Genomic DNA, 22657 nt, shown 5'->3' with positions numbered 1-22657 from the left:
GGGAGGGTGTTGCGGACAAGGGTCGAAACACCCAATGAACGATGGGTACCGCCTGATGACATCAACCCCCCCTGGCCAAGGCTACATTCACTTAAGGTGAATGAAGGGGAGAAGCATTTTCGGATGTATTTGTAATTAAAAAAATATATATATATGTCTTACTGGATATTCCCATTGTAATTAAGTCTGTTACTGTTTTTAGCAGGCCCTGGATTTGAGGAGGACATGAAGCTAAAGTCCCCCTGCCAGTTATTAGGCATAACACAAGTTTAATGTAGAAGCAGAAAGAAGCATTTCTCACAAGGAACTGACCGTGCCCTCTTGGCTTGTGAGGCTGGGTAACGGACGGCAACGTGAACACGCATGAAGAAAATCAGCACAGGAAGTCAACAGCCCGATGGCCAATCGCTTCCCCTTCACCCTTCCGGCACGGAGCATGTATTTACACAAGAGTTAACAAGAATAGGCCACTAATCCACCACGACCTGCCATCTTATAACTGTGCCTTAAGAAATTAACGTGATATAATAACGAGATATGAGTAGCTAAAGTACACTTATGGCAAGCCATTTTGTCATTTAATCCTTTACGTTTACTAGTATCTGTTTTTAGGCTTCTAGTACTTAATTTTAAGTTACTAGTTACTTTAGAACTTATTCATTATTATTAGATACTAGTAATTAATCATCACTAGTATAAAATGAGCAAAAACCCAGTAATAATAAGTTCTAGCATTTAATGAATACATTCTAGTAGTATTAAAAAGATACTAGTCATTATTGTAATACGTTCTATTCAGAAATTAGTAACTGATATCAGAAACAGAATAACTACTAGTACCTATTCATTTGAAGATATCTTCCGCCTCAAAAGGAACTAGTAAGAATGTGTTTGGAGATATCTTGAGTCAAACGCATTATTGCATAAACATGAGTACCCCTCAGTCATACAATCAGAGTTTACATATACTAATGAAACATATCCTTGGGTACAGAAGACGTGACTTCCACCATGCTTGTCGCCATATTTATGTCCGACATGGCAGTAAACAACACATCTAAACGAGACTAAAATAAATCGATATTTGGGTAAAACATATATTAGGTAACATTAGTAACTGTTACTCTTGTCTACATCGAAGCTAACCAACGTTAGACTTAATGTAAGTTGAGTTTAATTGTTTTAGAACCAGGTGTGTGACGTTTCATATCGATTGTGTTTATATTCAACCAGGGGCCTAATATAAGTATAGGAATGATTTAAAACTAGGACTTGCACTCCAAAATATTTAAAATAAAATGTCTATCTTTTGTGTTGTTTTAATCAGATGGGGTCTAAAAAATTAGGACACTGCCAGAGGGTCATACCTGAGGGTACTGCATGAGTCTGTTTCTTTGCACATTAAACTCTTGAAAGTAAAGGTGTAGGAATATAGAATATTGATGTTTAATAAATCATAACATCACCTTATCTTACATTAAGACATTTATTAAAGGGACAGTTCACCCCCAAACAATCTGTCATCATTTACTCACCCTAGAGTTGGTCCAGATCTATATAGGCTACATATATTTTGTATTATTTTATTTCATTTATACACAGACTAAGATATTTGTTAGAATGCTTGTAAGCAAACAGTTCTTGACTTAAGAGATTGTAAATTATGACAGAATAAAGTTTCTTTTAGACCATCAATGATCGAGTGAAAAGTCTGACCCCTACTGTCTGCTGAGAGGACAGTTAGGAATGGTTAAAGGGATGTTTAGTGTGCACTTTGCAGTGTCAAATGACACGCTGTTTGCAAAATTGGTATTATTTTTAACCCAGTTTGTGTAAAAATGCATTTAAAACAAATGCGTACACTGTCATATACAAGTATGAAGTCGTATATAAGTATGGTGGCTAAAATGAAACAACAATTCAGCAACTGATAAAAGTACAGTGTATAAAGTCAACACCTTGTCTTTATTATTGGTTGAAAACATTACTTAAAGTAATATATTATGTAGTTCAAATAGAAAGATACAGTACTTGTACTTTTGCCGTTTTAAACCGAGTAGACTACCAAGTAGGGTGGAACACCGACATGATGTGTAAAAGCGGCACTCTTAACATGACTGTAAGGCACATAATGTGGGTGAAAAATGTATAGTTCCCAAACACATTTAGATTTGATCACGAAACAAACACAAAGCTGTATTTTAAACAACTGTCTATTCTTAATTATATAGAAAACATCAAACTTATCAATATGCTTTTTAAAGGTAACATCACTGTTTTTAACAATATAAAAAAAGAAACTGTTTTATAATGTTTTATAACAAGAAAGGCTGTGGTTGTGCAAAAAAGCATTTTCTTTTTGTGCTCAAACAAAGAATAGAAAAAAAGTAAACTGCAGAGATTTCAATATAAAAATTGAGGCACATTTTAGTTACAATGGGTCTGTATGACCCTGATATAAATAATGGCATATTCGGTTTCCATACCACTCTGTTAAGTCATTCCTTTGAAATATTCCAAAAGTTAATATACATAACGGAAACCACTTTAAAATTCACAAAACTGTGCTAATGATATCTTAATACTTCTTTTTGTAAACATGTAAATACTCAAATTAGTCACTCCTGCAGTTTTTGTATAAAAAGCAAAGTTGGCAGTTATTGCGTCACATAATAAATTGCATTATTTCATCTGTAAACAGTCTTCTGGTTACAACCTCATGGTCAAATCCAATGAAATACTGTTGCATGTGATTGCATATATGGCATGTCTTAAATATGTACACAGCACAGCTGGGTTACACGTTTCTGTATATTTAGATTCGCATCCAATGCTGCTTATTTCTATTAATTTAGCAGCTCCAGATAGGTACTAGGCACTTTTCCTTTCTGAGTCCCACGCTCTCCCATCAACCAATCAGAATCCATGCCGGGAACGCAACTCACCATGATCACCTAACAAAAACCCCACAAATAAAATTTAAGACATTGATAACTATTTTCGAGAATGTTTTAACATGTATGCAAAATTAGAAATTACTAAGAAAAGGAACGGCCACCTCATCAGCCAATAAGGAGAGTTCACTACTGCTCGCGGCGTCGTAATCATAGAGCACCCGGGCTTTACGGCTCCCGCTGAAGTTCTCCAGCTCTGTGAACCCTGAAGAGGCATTGCATACATTGGAAGGAAGAGGGCCTGATAGAGGCAGGATGGGGACTAAGACACTCGCCGACCCGCTGGCTGCTGATTGGTTGTTGTTGGAAGAGAAAGCCGAAGGAAAGCTGGAGGTGGTAAAAAATTTTATGAATATGGAATTATTGAATAACGTTGGTGAAGGACAGACTTTTGAATCTAAAAACACACATTTTAAACATTATAAATGTAGTTATTTTGTTATCTAATTCAAATTTATATGAACATTTTATTCAATTTGGAATAGCTGTTGTGAGCAGATTGAAAATGAGTGCACTGACCTAATTCGATCATTTTATTTCCTAACCAAACAAACGCAAGTCTTATTTGTGTACAGGATAGAAACTGAGTTAAAAGGAAATCCGTCCAATGATCTAGTTCTCGAGGTTAATTCACTGCTGACTCAGTGATTTAGTCACGGTTGTTTCTGGTACAGCATTTCTTTAATCATACAACAAATCCATATGGCATACTTTCCCAACTGCTTCTGGAGATCTACCATGTACTGGTAACACTGTGCGTAATATGTCATCTGCGCCTCCACAAAGTCATGCAGACAGCGAAGATGATGTGCCTGGATAGACAAAACAATGAAATAAGTAACATGGTTTGTGCTGACGGAGTGAAACTGAAATGAGATCTGGATTGGCAAGTTGGTGTTCAAACACGTGCTCACATGTGTACTGCTGATCCCATCTAGAAGAAGCCTGGTGATCTCTGCCTGTCTGTCAAACTCACTCTGTGTCATCTTTAGATCTTGTTCTGCCTGAGAGAGAGCCAGCACTGGGTTCAGTAAGTGGGTTTTTAAATAAATCGAATTCAGTTTAATGACAAGCAATCTTCCTTTTCTAAAGGGAACAAACTCTTGGTAATAGAACAAATAAACCACTGGATTTGGTATCAATGTTATTTTGTTTCCATAAAAAACAAAAAAATCTTCACAAGCATCAGAAGCAGAAACACCAGAAGACAGTAGCTATTTACAGTGTTTTTATGTTGTCTGTGAAACAGACGCCAGATTGGAGATTTTACAATTCGCACTAAATGCAGAATGTTCTTTTTACCTTTGACAGTTCCTCTGCGCTCATCTGAACAGCATTTAAAAATAGTGATAATTTATTTAGTGAGAGAGAGGGCTGTCTGGACACACCAAAACATTAAGACAACGCTCATAATAGACTATAAACACAAAACTAGCTGCTAAAATACAACCCGAATTCCGGAAAAGTTGGGAAGTTTGAATAAAATGAAAACTAAAGGAATTTCAAATCACATGAGCCAATATTTTATTCATATATTTATTCATACAGATAACATAGCAAATGTTTAAACTGAGAAATTTTACACTTTTATCCACCCAATCCGGCAATTTGGGTTGTACCTACAATTTACCATGGTATGCACTTTTTTTAATGAAATGCATGCATTCAAGTACACTGAAGATGATCATTAGATGTAAATTACCTGGGAAACGCACCCATGAACATTTTACTCTTCCATAGTCACTACAGTTCTAGTTACTACAGTAACATAGTAAATGAATATTCAATTTGAGTAGAACCCATGATAACCATGTACATTTTCAGAATGTATGAATCTCCGCTGCTATGGAAAACACAGACTATTTAAAACAATTCACTTAGGAATTACTTGCTCACTGGAAATCAAACTAAAACAAGCACTTCCCGTTTTGGTGTAGGCAGCTGTTTGTGTGTGTATTATTGTGTATGTATGTTGAGCTTAGGTCATGAGGAGATCATCTTTAAGCATTGCTCTACTTCTCTTGTGAAACCGGGCACAAGGACAGTTTTGAAATGCCATCATGAGGTTGAGCAAACGTGGAGATCCTCTTTACAAGCTCTATATGTACGCCAAAGAAGGAACATGGGAACACATGCGCTGCTAATATCCGCAACAAAAAGCTTAATCAACAGCTTAAAGAGGAACTTGAAAAGTTGGCTCGCCCAAAGCAAAAGAGTCCACGTATTGCGTTCACTTGTAAGCACAAATGTTGCGAGATCTGTTAGTGATTAGAACTATTAATAATTGAATAACTAAAAAGTATATGCTACATTTTGCTCGCAATGCTGTTACTACACCAATTCCCTACGGTGCAAAATGTTCTTTCTTAAAATAGAAAACAGATTCATAAAAATAAGCAAAAAACTGCATCTTTTACCTATTATAGTTTATGTTTTTGTTTCATTTTTATAGTTGTGGGTCCTATTTTATATGCAATTTGGAGAAACCGCATGTGGACCAGTGAGGCATGACCAACCTTCAACCACTTCACATGAAGAAAGTTCAACATGTAAGAGAAATTAGCAACATAGCCAGCGTCCCCTGGTGGAGGGACCGTTCTCAGCAGCTGCCATGTGCCAGCACAAGGACAAAGAGACAGCAGTGTCATGGAACAAATCTTTGCTTAAGGAAGTTTGTGTCATTTTTGCATACATTGATTACATTTAAGGTGTTTAGGCTGTAATGTATGTGAAAAACTTCCTGTTGGAGAAATCATCATGTGATATGACATACTGAAAAACCTTACAATTCTAAATTAGAAATAGAAACGATGCAAGCTTACCAGAGCTCTGGCATCAGTCATTTTGGCTTTTTTTAGCTTGGTCTTGGCAGCATCAAGATCCAGCCGTTTGTTTTGAAGAAGTTTGCGTTCTTTCTGTAGATGAGAAAGAAATTGTGAAATAAGTTGTTAAATATAAAATTACTATATTATTGAAAAATGTATTGTTAACGTTACATCAAATCAGTACTTTGCTTAGGATAAGCAAGAAATGAACTAAAAGTTGGAAGACATACAAAATTGGCCATCTGTGTAAATCAGTGCTAAGAATTTCCAGAAGTGATGTGGTTTGGTGGCCATTGTGGCAATGTCTTGGTTTGGTTAGGGTTGCCTGATCTCACCAATATAGTCTTGAAGTCGCCCTCTAGAAAGTTGCGGAAAGGCGTGAGGAAATTTATAGCAGAGCTGTGAATAAACTCTCGCTCGGCTCCTCCGATCTGCTTCTCTGTTTCGCCGCACTTCATCAGAGCGTTTCCTGTGAACAGAGAAAAAAAAACAGAGGAATCAACACAATTTTTTAAATCCTTACAAAAAGCGTTTTCTACCATCTTCAGTCTGTTGCTTACCATAGGCTGTTGCAGGTCCAAATTCATTCCCAGAGTCCATCATGGATTGACCCAGAAGTTCATGATTGTTCATTCGTGTCGGGGCTTTCTTCTCCAGTTTTTCATAAAAGAACTCTTCTATTCGGACATCTGCAGATTATAAATTAAATCATAATATGCTAAAACCTCGGTTACACACTAGCTTTATAATACTACAAAACAAAGCCCCATTTGTTTTATTGTTTTTCGACAAATAAAAATAACTGAATTTTAAGGCAAAGAATTCATGACATGAAGTAACACTGTGATTTTTGTTTAAGCAGACATCTTTGTGTTTTAATCAGCTGTTCATTCCATTCAGTTGTGTGAGTTTTTCTCTCGTCTTCTGATAATGGAAGTAGTGTGGCTTCGTGGGTGAGACTCTCAACAGGGTAAACAGCTGTGCTGACATCTTCATAGACTTCTTGACATTTGTGCCATGAAATAACAATAAACACAAACAGTTTCAAAGGATGTGGATCTTAAAAGAATGTACCAATTCAATTGTGTAGGAGGATGTATAGGTCCGAGCTTAAGTTAAAAAGAGGAAACGCATCCTCCAACAGGCTTCAGTATAATAACAAGGATTCTCCAGCATCCATATTTGGCTACAACAGGTTTATGGAGGTATATATATCAAATTTCCATCAAGGAGATACTGTCCTGATGAAATGCTGGATGCTCTTACTTGGGTTTGGCTGCAGTAACACTTCAGTCTGCCTTAAAATCTTCTCCGTCCAATGTTTGGTGCATTCGGCTCTGGTGAGAAGATTCTCAAAATGTGCATCTAACTCGGTCTTCTCAGCTTGGCCAAGTTTTTCTTCTGTAAACTGTTTGTAAGGACAAAAGAGAATTTGTATGAATACGATCAGCAAAGTGGTAAGAGCATTGCATTAACAACGCAAGGTTGTGGGTTGGATCCCAGGGTGTTGCAGATACCTGTGTAAAAATGTATAGGATCATGCAATGTAAGTCGCTTTGGATAAAAGCGTCTGCCAAATGCTTAAATGTAAATGCAACTTTTTAACATTCTGATCTAATTTAACCCTTACAGGCATTTAAAGGAAAAGTTACGCGCTTAAATGACACGTTTTATGCTTAAATCCACGGCTTTATTATAGTAAAAGTATAGTAGGTAACCACGTCTGTTGGTTACCATTTGAATGACCTTAGTGTATAATATGGATTTAATTCAAATGCCATTGTTAAAACAGCATGGTGAACTTTTAGCAAATGAAAGTTGTCACTCTAATGTAATGTCATTTATATATTTTCAATATTGTATATCAGAGAACGGCAGCATACTACATCAAAAAATACTGTAGCATATAGTATCTAGTACCCAATGTCAAGCATGTTCATATTAAAACAGGTAGATTCTATAAGGTTTTTCAACCTAAACATATTCAACCCTATTTACAGTATTGACAACAATTATCGGAACAATCAATTCACTTTTGATAATATACTACAGAGTACAGTAGTATATAAAGAAGAGTAGTAATTATTATTGTACACTAAAGTATAATACAATTTACTCTCGTTTACTGTGGACAATGGCAGCAGGGTGGGTTAAGGGGAGATACATATTCTTATTGATGCTGACATTTCTGATGTGTTATAAACCAGTTTTTTAAATACTTTTTGAACAGAGTTTATGTGGTGAGTTCCACTCCTGTGCTGCTCTGACTGAAAAAGCACTCGGACCAAATGTGACCCTGGACAACAAAACCAGTCTTATGGGTCGATTTTTCGAAATTGAGATTTTTACATCAACTGAAAGCTGAATAGTTCAGCTTTTTATTGATATATGGGTTGTTAAGATGGGACAAAAGCTGGTGGAGATACAAGAGTGTAAAACTCTGGAAGTAAAGGGTGCCAAAAATCTAAATATTGAGAAAAATGCCTTTGAAGTTGTTAGTCCGAGGCACTGTAGCAGGCCATCCACTCACAAAAATAAAGTTTTTATATATTTTGGGTTGAAAACTTACAAAATATCTTCATGAAACATGATCTTTACTTAACATCCTAATGATTTTTGGCATAAAAGAAAAATCTATAATTTTGACCCACACAATGTATTTTTGGCTTTTACTACAAATGTTCCCGAGCTACTTAAGACTGGTTTTGTGGTCCAGGGTCACAAATGTGCATTTCCTCGGAGGAACAACACAGTCTCATCGGGTCGACCCTCGTGTGGAGGAGATGACAGATGATGATTTTGTCAAACAGACAGAGGTTTGAATACTTAATGACATTTTCCCAATTTAGAAGCTTATGCGTTTGTAAAATGGCACAATGATGATATATTAATGTTTTTTATCCACAATTTGAATCGTCTGTTTATAAACTGACCCTAAAGAGAGTGTCGATTTATTTGCCTGTGACCAAGTTGTAAGACAATAAGTGATGTGGGACAGAACCATACTGTACATGAACATTTTAGCTGCCTGAAGTGACAAGTTTGATCTTATGAACCGGAAATTGGCAATATTGAATTTGACTCTTTTTTTATCCGTGATTTTAAAGTTAGTTTAGAGTCTATTATAAAGTATTTGAATTCTCATACAACTTTAATTTTTTTCCCTGTCACATAAACATCTGCCCGTTTGATTTAGAAGAACATTGAAACGGTTGTATGTACATTAAGTTTTTAGCACGATTGATTTAGCCATTCGGAGACATTGGCCATAGACTGTGTACATTTTTGAGCAACTTGTTTTGTATTTTTTACCATGGGTATAAATGACTGTGTCATCTGCATACACCTGAATATAGACATCTGGTGTGAGGTTTAAATTCAGCACTACTTTAGGTCGTTATAATGATGTGGACCCGTGTTGTCTTGGTAGGCTGCTCGCTAGGTGTTTGAGACGCGGCCCGTGTGTTAGCCTGCGTTGGCCCGTTAGCTTTAGCCTGACTAGCGGAATCTGCTCAAAAAGTGAAAACGTCAGCGTTTACCTCAGGGATCAAATATATGAATCGATTTAATCGACACAGCCGAGCCTTTAAAGCTCCATATCGCGGTAAAACATTTAACATCACAATAACAATGAAGTCGAAGGACGAAGAAGTGTTGCAGCATGAGAGGCCTTGACCAGAAAGTAAAAATAACAACAATAGTGAAACACCTCCTGAAGTGTTCCGCTGTTTTATGCAGTTTATTGTTATTATCTACCATACGTCTTCTGACGAAAACACGTTTCGCATATTTACAGCGAGTCTGAACCGTTCACTTACTTGCACCGCCCGGCTGAATAAAGTACCAGCGTCCGCAGCGAATCTCTTCACGTTGAAATCCATCTTTTTTCTTTCTTTCTATATCTAGTTCCTAAAAGCGAGTGGGTGATGTTAACGTGATGGCATAAATGAATCCTTTATTACTGTACACAGCCGTTTGGTGAAAGTATGACTGAAGCAACAGTGTGGAAGAGGAAGAACCACCCACAGATCTGATTACTGAGAGCTCAAAGCTGGTACAGACCAGCATATGGATCCAGTTGTTCACATTACCATCATTATTTGCTAAAAGTGACTTTAAATGAAGCAGTAAGTTGGGTTTCATAGGCCAGAGGTTAATTTGTTGGTTTGTTTTCTTTCAATAGACTGCTTTAGAGCATCAAGTTTGGTTTGTCTTTGCATTTGTTTACGTAACTATAGCGCCCCCTGTAGGAACCATTGAAGTAAACGCTTTAATTTAAGCATTTTCGTTTCACTAGATGGCAGCAACGATAGTCTTCTATAAAGCCTCCACGTGGAAACATTGCGCACCCCATTTTAGATCTAGGTTTTATTTGTTAATATTAGTTACACAATTAACAATGCACAATACGTCTACGGCTTTTATCAATCTTAGTATGCAAACTACGCATTTTATAAAGTAAAAGTTGTAACTGTTAGTTATGCGACGTGTCTTGCATTGGATTTTAACATAAGCGAGGATTAATCAATAAATCGTTTGGTTATTCTTAAGAATGTTGAATGTGCTTTAAGGATGCTTGCATTCAGATCTGCTCACCGCAGCATCTTTGCCTGTATCCATAGTAATTGAATACGCGTTCTGACCCCGCCTCCTGCACGTCTCGTCCTTTGACTGACAGGAGGATGCGGCGCGGTTTTTATATCTATCGTGCGTGTGATTCTTCTTACACGGGAGCGAACCGGAGGGCATCGCTTTACCCTGAAGCGCGTTCACGTTTTTGACACAGAGCGTGCAAGTGTGTTCCCAAGAGACGGAAAAAGACGACGAGTTATTTTCGCTTGATACGTTGATGCATTTAAATAATGTTTGTTTTAATAATTGTTGAAGATAATTTCGACTGTTGCGCCTTCGCTTACGTGGACGATGGGGTTTATCTTTGTTGCCAGCATTGAATAAGCCGTGGCAAAAATAAAAAATAATACAAATATAAAGTTTGGGTGGAATGGGCAGCACTGCAATGGATCCTAAAAATAAAGACGAGAAGAACATTTCAAGAAAAAAGAGAACGCTGAGGATAAATATGCCGGTAAGTTTATTTTGCTGATCATTTTTCTTTTCTTCCAAAATTATAGAGACGAGAACACTACAACATAATGAAGTATTCTACAGGTTCAGTTATCTTCGCAGTGATTTGTTATTTCGCTAACACTTTACGTTATAAAGCATTTATAAATGTGTTCATTAATGATTAATAACTCATTTACAAATGCATTATGAAGAAGTTATAACTGCATGAATACAATTTCTAATGAAATAATAGGGAGCCATTTTATCTCACGTTATAAATGCTTAATAAATGTATTTATTCGTTATTTATTTGACTACAAAGCAGATTCATTATTATCTTGATGTTGTGCAATATAGGCTGTCAGACTGGTTTTTCTTATATCTGCTCACTATTTGGCAGGTATTTTGTTAGGAGACTCCTTTTTATTCATGCAGTTATAACTGCTTTATAATGCATTTGTAAATGACTTATTAATCATTAATTAACACATTAATAAAGGCTTCATAAAGGATACCTTAATGTAAAGTGTTACCGTTATTTTCTTGCTTTGGAAACGAATTTGTTGTTATTATATGTTTACACCACCCAACAATTGATTTCAAAGAATAAATCTTTAAGTCAAGCACCATACCACGTTGAGCTTCTAACCAAATGAGCACCCAATTGGCCACACCTGACTGTGAGAAACAGTCTTTCCCACAGCTTACAGAACCACACACTTTGCTCATTAACTGAGGTTGGCCTAAACACTTATGTTGATATAAAAACAAAGAAAAGCTTTTTTATAAACTGGCATCTGCTAATACAAATCAGTGCTTATCCTCTTGAGAATGAGACATGAATGCAGAATGCAGTGTGTTAAAATGTCATCTTAATGTTCTGTGAAGATAGAAAAAAATATAAAAAATTATACAATTAAAAGTAATTCTCTGCAGAGTAATTAGTGTTTTGTCGCAGTCAGCTCAAGCTGCTTCATTTCTGTTTCTTCCTGTGCTGGAGCCACAGAGCTATTACCTGCTTATCATCTGTTTAGTCAGTGTCATTATGAGATCAGCGTCATTATCGAGTAATCTATGCGGCTGGAATGCATAAACAATACTTGTTTTGTGGGAAGCACAGATTTTGCCGTTGCTAAAATCGACACGCATGTGTAATTTGTTGCATGTGGCAGTTTCGGCGGCTGACATTGTAGCGTGCACATGTGAAATATGCTGTGGTTCACAAAGGAAATCATGGTACAAGATTTCCTGTGCAGTGGTATAATATACTAAGGATAGTTTAGCCACAAATACAACTATATTTTATTACTCTTCTTCATGTCATCTTAAAACACAAACGAAGATCGAAGATATTTTGAAGAATGTTGGTAACCGAACAACATTGGCCCCCATTAACTTCCACTGTGAGCACAGAGATATTTCTCAGAATACAGAGTTTGAACGATACGAGGGTCGATGAATGATGCTGTATTTTCTGTTTTGGGTGAACTATCCCTTTAAAAGCTGCATGGTGTATACATGTGGACAGTTAATTCACATTTATTTTATGTCAAAATACACTTACACAAGTATCTTCTTGATTTTCTGTTTGCTTAGTCGAGATGATCCAAGTTCTTGATATCTTCCAAAAAAAGTCTTAATATCCTCCAAAACTTTCAAACAGTGCTGCATTTTAGTCACTTTGTTTAGTCACAGTCAGCATGTCTACTTCTGCGATTATTGTTATTATTATATTATTATTGTGTCATTTGGTTGAATTATGATCAGTTGCTTTGCCCTTTGACTTTTGCCGGGCCGTAGTGCTCACCGATCACAAAAAAGCAAAAATGACATTTAAAAAAAACAGCAAAGATATTCAGCATCAAAGTCATTTTAATTTCTAGATGAATAAATTCTGCTGTTGTGATTCATGGCACCAAAGAAACACGAATGGACTGGTAGGCCTGAAGACATTTCTACAGTGTGTGAATCAGGTTTGTCATGCTTCGCAAAAAATTATTTGCAAACCCCCACCGCGCTGAAAATCTTTCCCTGTTTTATATTTTGATCGCTTTTTCCATACACAAACAGATTGAGTTGCAAGGCAGCCTTGCTACCTTCCTGCATTTAAGTTTATTTAGGTATAAACACACGTTTGCAGACCGACTGAACTTTATGTTCCTGAGGGGAGGTGTCACGTTGTATTATACTTGCTCTTTGGAGTAATCTTGGGTTTGTCAAATGGGATTTCAGAGGTTGAATTGACTCATCTCAATACTCCAGCTTCTCCATGACTTAACTCTGAGGGGGTGTTTTTTATTTGTTTGCCGGCCTGTCTTCAATTGGCGAGGTAATATTTTGTACTGATCTCTAACCTGGATTTGTAATCACGTTTTGAGCTCCAAGGGAATGGAGGCGGGGTGCCCTGAGCTCCCCGTCCACCGGACAGATGGCTTTGCTAAATTGGCTGTGGTCCTTTTTCTAGATAAGAAAACAAACTGGTGCGGATTTCTGTGTTTCAGTGTTGATCAGTCTGTACGATGGGAGATAAGGTAAACTGTTGTGTTGGTAGTAGACCATACAGACGGCTAGCTTGATCACACCTGAAAATGTTGCTTTTTATCAAAAGGAAACAAATGTTGATTTAAGACATAAATGTGGTTTTCTTGGGTTTCACTCAGATTTCTGTCAGCTGCGAGTGGAACTGCTGTCTGAGGCTTTGAAAGTCAATCCTGTTACCATGGTTATGACTGACCTGTTGTGAGACAAGAGAAGATTTGCATGTCGAGGAGCAAACATGAGACAGTCAGAATGAACTGTCAGAATGAAGAAACCAAGATGTTAAGTGTGATTTTCCAGTAACTCACTAAACGAAATTTATTGACGGATAAAAAATATAAAATGAGTTTAAAAAAAAACCAAAACATCCTTTTGGTTTGTAGGTATCATTGTTTGAGGTCGTCCTTTGCTGTCTTATTGTGTATTCATTTTATTGATCTGATATTGAATAATTATCATTTTAATCAAAGCCTGTGGGTAATCCTTGAGACTGATTTGAAACATTATGGGGTGGTTTTCCTTAACAAAAGGAAGGGCATACTTCACAAAACTACTTGAGACAAAACTATCGGAGTGATATATTTTAAGATATGTCAGTGCAAGTTGTATTCGATCAAGGCAGCTCTCACATTTAAGTCCTGTCGTAAATCGCCCCTATATGTTTTATTATTTTGGATTGTACTTAGATATGGGCAATTCCTTGCTAATGTCAACCTTGATGAAAAATCTAGTATTCTGAAAAATGTTGTTAACTGGACCCCATTCACTTGCATTGGTTTTGGTTTTACATTGGGGCCAGTGCTGTCCGGTTACCAACTTACTTTAAAATATCTTATTTTGTGTTCTGCGGAAAAAGAAAGTCATGCAGGTTTGACATGACAAGAGGGTGAGTAAATGATGACAGAATGTTCATTTTTGGGCGAACTATCATTTACATTTTTTTATGTTTAGATCATAGATGGCAATAAAGAGGCAAAAGTTATGGATTGCACACAGGAATTTATAACTATTTTATGAGGTGCTTAATTCGTATTAATTCATTCAATCTCACTTTAACATTTAAGGGTGATTTGCTTTTGCACGAGTGACGGTTAGGTTTAGGGGCTTCAGTATTTCTTTTTTTCGAATAATCGTTCACGATTCACATCATACGAATTCATACAAATTAGCCACCTTTTTAAAATAGCTATGAATTCCTGTTTTAGGTTGGTAATTCAGTTTGTAGTGGGAATCAGGTCATGGTGCACAAGGTATTTAAGCTGCATGGGACATAATCACATTTACCATAAATGCATTGCCTTCTGAACAATTGCGTCTTCTGTGTAGCTACAATAGAGGCTTGTGTAATGAGATGAAAGTTAATGCACTTCAAAGACTGTGGTTTATGTAAGTGTGGGCCTCAGCTGTTTCTTAAATGTCACTAGCCTCGTCACATTTACAGATTCTGACGATTGTCAGAAGTTTTTGCTCACTGACAGAGTGAGTTTATATCTTGGTGTTTCCACAAATCCCGAGATTCTGTGTTTGGAAATAGGAGAAGAATGGACGAGGATTTGAAGAACAACCTCTGTGTATGTTTCATTTTGTTATGTTTTTTTAGTGCACATAATTTAAGTTTGGATTTTGAGATACTATAAATGTTATAGACTGACCACAATTCGTTCACACGTTTGTTTCAAAGAGGCACCAACCTCTTTTATATATAGCTGGTTGGTTAAAATGACACAAACACAAATTGTGGCCTCATTGGAGTTTAGGGAAACATTCTTAGATCTCTCCATCTGGTCGATGATAGGGCCTGATATAGTCCACGCTTTTACAGGTTACGGTACAAATTCACATGGGTCTGGAAAAAAATGCAGGGCGGTCTCATGAGATCATGTTTCCATAAAACCGGTGGAAAGACAGAAGTCGTGCAGATGTTTTCCGCTGCTGTCACTGTGTGATGGTGTTGGAGTCTGTGGGAGGAGACGTCTTGGAAACGCTGTGAGGTGAACTTAGACATTTCTCAGGATTGTATCGTATTGCTGGGTGGACATCTCAGCTTGCGCACAGGTCCGACTGAGCGTCCATCTGTCTGATCTGATGTGCTTCAATTAAACCATCTTGGTTGTTTGTGTTTTGGTTCTCAGCCTGCTATACTTATGTTTAATAGGTTTAGATTCAAGTTTGGGCTGTTTTACTGGAAGAATCGTGTGCCATTACAGTTTGGATGCTCTATAGTTTCAGCTCAAATTAAGCTGTAATTCGCTTTCATGTTTTGGTGCAAATGAGAGATGCCTCATCATATACTGTACGTGCTTCATTATGAGCCATATCATTATGTCGCTTCTTTTTGCCAAACAGGACTTGAGCTCCTTCGCAATGCCGTTCCTGGAAGGAAATGCAGAACTTTCAAACAAGGACAGTATGCACAAGGTAACCCAACTGAAAAACATAAAATGAATCAATGGTGTCAGAGCATAACAGGTTTTATTTGGTGTGTTTTTAATTTCTGGTATAACTTATAAATGCTTCGGTTTCACAAGTATTACACTTTTTGATGGTGAGATTTATAATGGGCACCATAGTTTTTTTCTATGTCTGTTAGCATCTCAATCATGCTTTAGGGTTTTATGACCTTTTAACCATGTTAACTCTCCAAATATATATATATATATATATATATATATATATATATATATATATATATATATATAGGTTTGTGCAGTCATGGTGATGACATGTCTGGCCGCTCTGTGATTTGTATTGAACAGCTGTGTGTGGTCTGGTAATTCAAAGCCAGAGTTGGGAGAAATTTGAATGCCCAGTTTGTGAAGAAAATAATGCAGAATCATTCCATTTGTGTCCGAAGCTGTGATATTCAATGCAATACATGAAATAATTTGATACTGGAAATAGGAAATCATCCATTGGCGATCATGCATTTTAGATATCTGCATTGGCACAACTGAATTGTTGTCAAGGTTAAACTCGGACAACATAACTGAATGACTTACGGTCTGCCTCACATTTATCAACAGTAAAGTCCCAAGGGATTCTGGGAAATCATCATATCTTACAATCAGCCATCGAGGGCCAGCGAGTCAAGGCCAGAGAGGAGATTTATCAGCCGATATGTCAGGGTTGTGTTTTGTGTTCCTTTCATCCTCTCTTGGTTGCAGAAGGCTAGATGGAGGCAAATATTTAAGGACCTTTTTAGTGCTATAGGTGGTTTTGCATATTTAGATGTTGGGGACTCTTAATGTTATGATCAGATATAATTCGCTCTGCATCACTGCTGAGGCAATGATCTTTTGCTCTGAGTCTTAATATATTAGCTAATATAGTGTACAATACAATACAATAATATACAATACAATGTTTGATAAACAAGGTCAACGCAAAATCGCTTGTGCGAACGAAAAAGATTTGGGTGCAAATGAAATAGTGTTGTTTAAATGTTTGTTCTGGAGCAGGGCCAAAATAAGGGCAGCTTGGATAAAATCTGCAGCGTCAGTGCGTTTCTCCTCACTCGTGACCAGCAGTTCAGGAACGTGAAGAGTCGACGTCAGTCAACGTTTTTCCATCAACAGAAACAATTATAGGTTTTCATGACAACCTATGAAAAACGTTTCATGAAAAACAATTTGCTTTGTTTAGCGTGTAGTGTGCTTTGTTTAGTGAGTCCCACTTTGTTGTATTCTGCTAAAATGAGAGAAGGTTAGTTATTCTGGTGTGTGTACAGTACAGTGAGGTATTGATGTCACTGTGTGAGCCTCTCTGAATTAACAAAGGGCTCCTGGCAAAACAAGGCCACCTTTTTTGGGCTGTCTCAACAGTTTTCTATGGCTTTCCCATGTGAATGAACTTTGGAAACATCAAGGTCTGTCCGGATGGTATCTGAATGTTATGACGTCTCTTCAATCAGTATCTTAACGTCTGTCCTTCAAACGTGCCCTCAGGGGTCAACACACATGCACAGTGTAATGACATAAAACATCAATATGAGTGCACATCTCCTATAAATAAATATTTTGTCATTTCACCGAGAAATCCCAGGATGTTTTTTAAAATACAATTGATATTTTTAAAATATGTAACACACAATATGATCTGATTTCTATAGATATTGATAATTCATAAAATATTTATATAAAATATATAGTTTTTAATAATATATTTATAAAGTAAATCTAGTTTGATTCAGTTGTTATATTAATATCGTTTTATAGCGTATACATTTTTACTCTACAGGGAGAGCTCAGCTGTCGATCAGCGAGCCCGACCAAAAGCTTCTTCAGCCGGAGTCCTTTTAGCCGACCTTCTAGCCCCATGTCTGCCCCGGCCCGGACCAGAAACAGCCCCGGATCACCTAAAACCACCTTCCCCTACCCTTCCAACCACGACGCCTCTCCCAAATGTTCACATCGCCGCAGCTTCACCGGAATGTTCCGTTCCTCATCCAAGGACTCCCCGAATCCGTCCACCTCTCCTGTCAGTATCAAACTCTTCTCACGCGCCAGGAAAGGTAAGACATCATCCATATACTCGCCTAACTAAAACATTTATCTAATACATATTACCTCATGGTAAGAGTGAGTCAGACTGTAACATACAGTATTCAGTGAAACCTTTGACAGTCAGGTTGTTTGGGTTCGGACCAGCCCGGGGTGTTTAGTCATCTTGGATAATGGTGCTGTGTGCTGATTTAATGACAGCTTGGGGGTTTCTTAATGCAAAAGACCCTGGTAATGAATTTAGATGTCACATGTGTAATTCTCATTTAATGTTTAGAACCTGAACAGAAGTCTATAAGGACATATCTAGGGGAGGAAAATATATTTTATGAGTTTTTATTTGGCTCCCAGCTACAGTAGTGTCTCATATTCTAAAAGTTTACTTAAATATTTGATCTTTCCTTTAGCCATTCAAATATTTATTATACCATGGTCTGTTAGAATACTTGATCGGCTGGAAGGTGTGCATTAAGTAAGGGGTAATACGGTTAGCCGTGCATTAAAGGGTTTTAAGGCACGACTCGGAGGCCAAGAACCACTCGACGCGAAGCAGAGTTGCAAATAAAATCCTTTAATCCTCAACTAGCCATGCATTATAGGATTTAAATGCATGGCTAGCCGTGGATTACCGCTTACATATCTGATAGGGATATCTATTGAGAGACAATATAATATTGGATATACAGAATACAATTTCATACATTTTGTAAGAAAAAAAATACAAAATTATTAATGTGTTGTTCAGTATCAGGCATGTTAATATTTTTTAACGTTATCGACTAATAGAACACTTATTCGAATACTTATCCTAGCACCTTCGCTAACGCAAAAAGAAAGCAAGACGCTTACCTTCATAATCAATTATCTAGCTTTTCATCTTGTTAGCGACTTGTCCTCTAGCTGTATTTGTGGCCTAGCGGATGTAACGATACACTGCTTCGTGGCAGAACGTAAGATGCATGACGTCGTGTGTTAAAGGGCCCATCTCTCATTGAAAGCGTAATCAATAATTATAAAATTTAAGCCAGTCTTGGAAAATGGAAGCGAATGGAGTGGCCTGTAATTAGATTGGAGTGTTTGGTTACGTTTACGGGTGTGTAGGTTGTAGTCTGCAGTACAGTGGTGGGAAGAAATTGTTTTATCTTCAAAATGTTCTTTAATAAGTAAGAGTTAAGAGTCAAGAGTTCTTGGTAGTAGTGTTGGGTCACTGATAAATATTTTAATATACTTTTTATAAATGCAATAATGTATTGTGTTGTATGTGTGTGTTTTTATCAGCAAGTGACATCCGGCCAATATAAGTTCATATGTTAATGTAGAGAAACAATTTCGTACATTGTATTTGAAATGTGTGGTTTTATGAGAGCGTGGGCGAGTACATGTAGGTGAACCACAGCTTCACAGTGAGAAATATTCTTTATACACACACTTACATAACAGCGCTACAATAAACCTTAAGTTTCTCTAGCTGGCAGACTCTCTCAGTTAACCACAATATTGATTTTGTAGTACCGAGTAAAGCCTCTGTGGTCAGAAAACAGCCCAGGGAGACATGGGGATGACATTTCCCCCAAAAATGAAGATTGCTGTATATATGCTTCAATAGAGTGATTTGTATCATTTATATTTTAGGTGCATGTAGCAAATGTCAGATTTGGCTACATTATGAAGCATTGTGATACAACCGAGTCCCATTATGTAGCTGAAACAAACACAAACTTGCTCTCTGGAGGTGTGTCTACATTGACCCTTTTTATTCGATTACACTCATGGATTGGCTTGAATTTTGTTTTGATGGATTCAGATGTGAAGATACTGAGATGCACACTGGACATTTGTCTTGCCCTCACAAAGCACAAATAGGCTAATTTGATTTTGGTTGCTATCTTACAAATTCTGTTAACTGTAATTAGACATGCTCTCCTAACAGGGCAACAGAGGAACAGGGGGGTGATGATTTTACGTGGTAATGATTCAGAAAGAAGAATGAGAAAATGGTTGAAGAAGAACTGTTGCTGTGTCATCCTCATAACTCACCTGCTTGTGCCACAATCTAGTTCTTTGGTTGCACTGCCACCTACTGGTCTAAATTAAGTTGTGCTCTTGATCAGTCATAAACTTAATTAAGGTTAAATTGATGATGTTTTTTGGAAGCCTGATGCTTTAATAAGAGAAAAGCACTGTCCCAGTGCGAAATTACAGTGCAAACTAAAACATGTGGCACATTAGTTTAATGCTGTAACTTTATATATCACAACTTAAACATCATATCAACTTAAACATATCATTTATTTTTATAGTTCAACGTTCTTATTTATATTTTTTTATACACAATTTGTTTTAAATGTGATTCCGAATCACATGAACTGTGATTGGTTGCTTCACATGTCAGTCACATGGCTTCTTGGGCGGTCCTGGGACAATAAAAACTGCTGTGGAATACACTTTAAAAATGTTGGTTTAAACACAACACTATCCTTACCTGATCTGTGTTTTACACATTTTTTACTTTTAACAACCTTGTGTTGACCCTTTAATTTTTTTAACACAAAACGACTCAAAGTGTGTTTTAATTCCATAATGTATAAAAATGTTTTAACGGAAAATATGTGAAATTAAAGTGATAGTTCACCCAAAAATGAAAATTTACTCACCCTCTTGTCATTTCAAACCTGTAAAACTTTGTTCTGCAGAACACAAAAGAAGATATTTTGAAGAATGTTTGAAACCGAACAACAGTTTACATTAGTTTTGTGTCCATACAATAGAAGTGAACGGGTACCACCATTACGGGTACCACACAGAGACAGTACGGGGCGGTATGAACCGTCACAACATTCTTCAAAATATCTTTATTTTTGTTCTGCAGTCACAGCGTCTACCAGCAGGGGCTGACTTTTCCCTATCCACTAGCCAAACCTAATCTTCGTCTTACTTGGATATCAACCCTTCCGCTCTCTAAATGTTCCTGACCTCTGTAAATGGCACTTTCTTGCCATCTGTTCTCTGCTAACGTGTGACAGTCGGCCATGTTTGTAGGAGTGTGATAAAAAGAGTCGTGCCATGAGATATAGCGAGCATCTGACCATATGTGAGAAGGACAATGTCGGTGGGCTGTGTTCTACTTTGACACGTTCTCACTTCTCTCAGGAGCTCTGGCCCCTGGTGTTCTTATACACAAAGGCCCTGCAGCTCTTGTCTCCGGGCAACGGCTAAATAAACAGCATGAGGCTCAGAGTTCAAGCAGCGAGCGATGTATGTATGTGATTGGGATGGCGTCTGGGGCCACAGCAGTCTTATCTGAGAAGAGTGGGTGTCACATACTTGTCTGTATTCATCTGTGTTGCATTAGCTTCTATGTGGTGACCAAATAAGGTTTTTTTCAGCTTTACCTCCATCTATGGGTAGAAGGAGGCACAACGTGTTATAATTGTGAGACTCTGCTTTGCACTGTTTAATTGTGTCTGGACTGGCTATTAAATCTATTTTGACTTTCTTAACCAATTTTAAAACACTGGTGTGAAGTGCAGGTTTTGTCACTTTAGCATAGAATAAGTGAGAAGGACCCTGTAGGAATAATCTCGACCTGCTAAAATATGCATGCTCTTGCCTTTGTGTTTCTTTTTTCCTTCTGCACATATACAAAATCTCCTTGGGAAAATGTATGCTTGTTTGAAATTAAATAAACTTCATTTAATCGTACATTGTAATACATTACAGTCATAATTTATATTTTGGATTATTGTATATTATTTACACTCACAAATTTGCCCCCATTCACTTTTCATAGGCATTTATATTCCGACTATGGAAAGTCAATGGGTGCAAATTCTGAAGTGAACTACTCCTTTTTAAAGTGAAAGTTTACCCAAAAATGAGAATTCTGTCATCATTTACCTGTATGATTTTCTTCTACGGATCCCAAAACAAGATATTCTGAAGGATATAGTTAACAGGCATCCACTTGCATTGGTTTTACAATAGAAGTGAACGGGTATCGGTGCTGTTCGGTTATCAATTTTCTTCAAAATATCTTCTTTTGTGTTCTGGGGAAGAAAAACAGTCATACATATTTTGGTGAGTAAATAATGACAGAAAGTTCATTTTTTGGGGGGGGAACTATGCCTTTAAATTGTAACTGGACAATATGTCTTCGTTGTTTTGCCGGAGTTACAATATTTTAGTTGTCACTTCAGCGTCCATACCGTTTTCAGCTTCCAAGCATCCTTGGGAATAGAGCGATGTATGGCTTAATATATGGGCAAAGGCATTCACTTTATAATTGTGAAATAAAAAATTATGTAACTGTCACAGTATTTATAAACTTAAAAAATATATTTTTACTCGGAGGCCACCATTTCTTTTGTATCCAAATCCGTGATGTCAAATGGTTGGAACCTAAACGCGTTCTCTTTCGTAACAGCAAAGCACACACGTTTTCCATATATAACAGTAAAATATGACACGTACAATACAAGATCAGATATACAGTATAAACACACAGAGACAGTACGGGGCGGTATGTCCTCTTGACACAAGCCAGCCGACCTGTCATAAAAGAAGAACGCGTTCAGTATCAGTAAGCCTCTGTTTAAGGTAAGCGTGCATTAAATCATCGCTTAAACTTCCGCCTTTAAGACAATTAAGACTATTAAAGACATCAGCATCCACCATAAATGTATCATTTCTACATTATGAGAATTTACTGATAAACACAATAATAATATGCTTGCGGTTTGGTTGACACATGAATATTAGCCTCCGTCAGCTAATG

At 37.1% G+C, this 22657-nt stretch overlaps 2 protein-coding genes across 2 annotated transcripts in view; one reads left to right on the top strand and one right to left on the bottom strand.

Moving 5' to 3' along the window:
* Nucleotides 1–1937: 1937 nt before the first annotated feature.
* Nucleotides 1938–10030, bottom strand: sh3glb1a (SH3-domain GRB2-like endophilin B1a). Its single transcript, XM_079487551.1, has 9 exons — nt 9598–10030; nt 7046–7187; nt 6340–6468; nt 6115–6248; nt 5777–5869; nt 3869–3958; nt 3666–3766; nt 3059–3281; nt 1938–2954 (listed from the first exon to the last, which is right to left on the bottom strand). The coding sequence occupies exons 1-9, from the start codon at nt 9658–9660 to the stop codon at nt 2847–2849; spliced, it is 1083 nt and encodes a 360-aa protein (XP_079343677.1). The 5' UTR covers nt 9661–10030; the 3' UTR covers nt 1938–2846.
* Nucleotides 10031–10468: 438 nt separating this feature from the next.
* The window catches only part of prkag2a (protein kinase, AMP-activated, gamma 2 non-catalytic subunit a), a 38115-nt gene continuing 25926 nt past the window's right edge, over nt 10469–22657 (top strand). Inside the window, exons 1-3 of the mRNA XM_079487544.1 lie at nt 10469–10865; nt 15731–15802; nt 17621–17894. Coding sequence (XP_079343670.1) covers nt 10782–10865; nt 15731–15802; nt 17621–17894 — 430 coding nt within the window. The 5' untranslated portion in view covers nt 10469–10781. The remainder of the gene's footprint in view (nt 10866–15730; nt 15803–17620; nt 17895–22657) is intronic.

Source organism: Barbatula barbatula (assembly GCF_947034865.1).
Source record: "Barbatula barbatula genome assembly, chromosome: 23".
Taxonomy (NCBI): domain Eukaryota; kingdom Metazoa; phylum Chordata; class Actinopteri; order Cypriniformes; family Nemacheilidae; genus Barbatula; species Barbatula barbatula.
The sequence above is the reverse complement of the archived record's forward strand: the minus strand, read 5'-3'. Positions and strand labels throughout refer to the sequence as shown.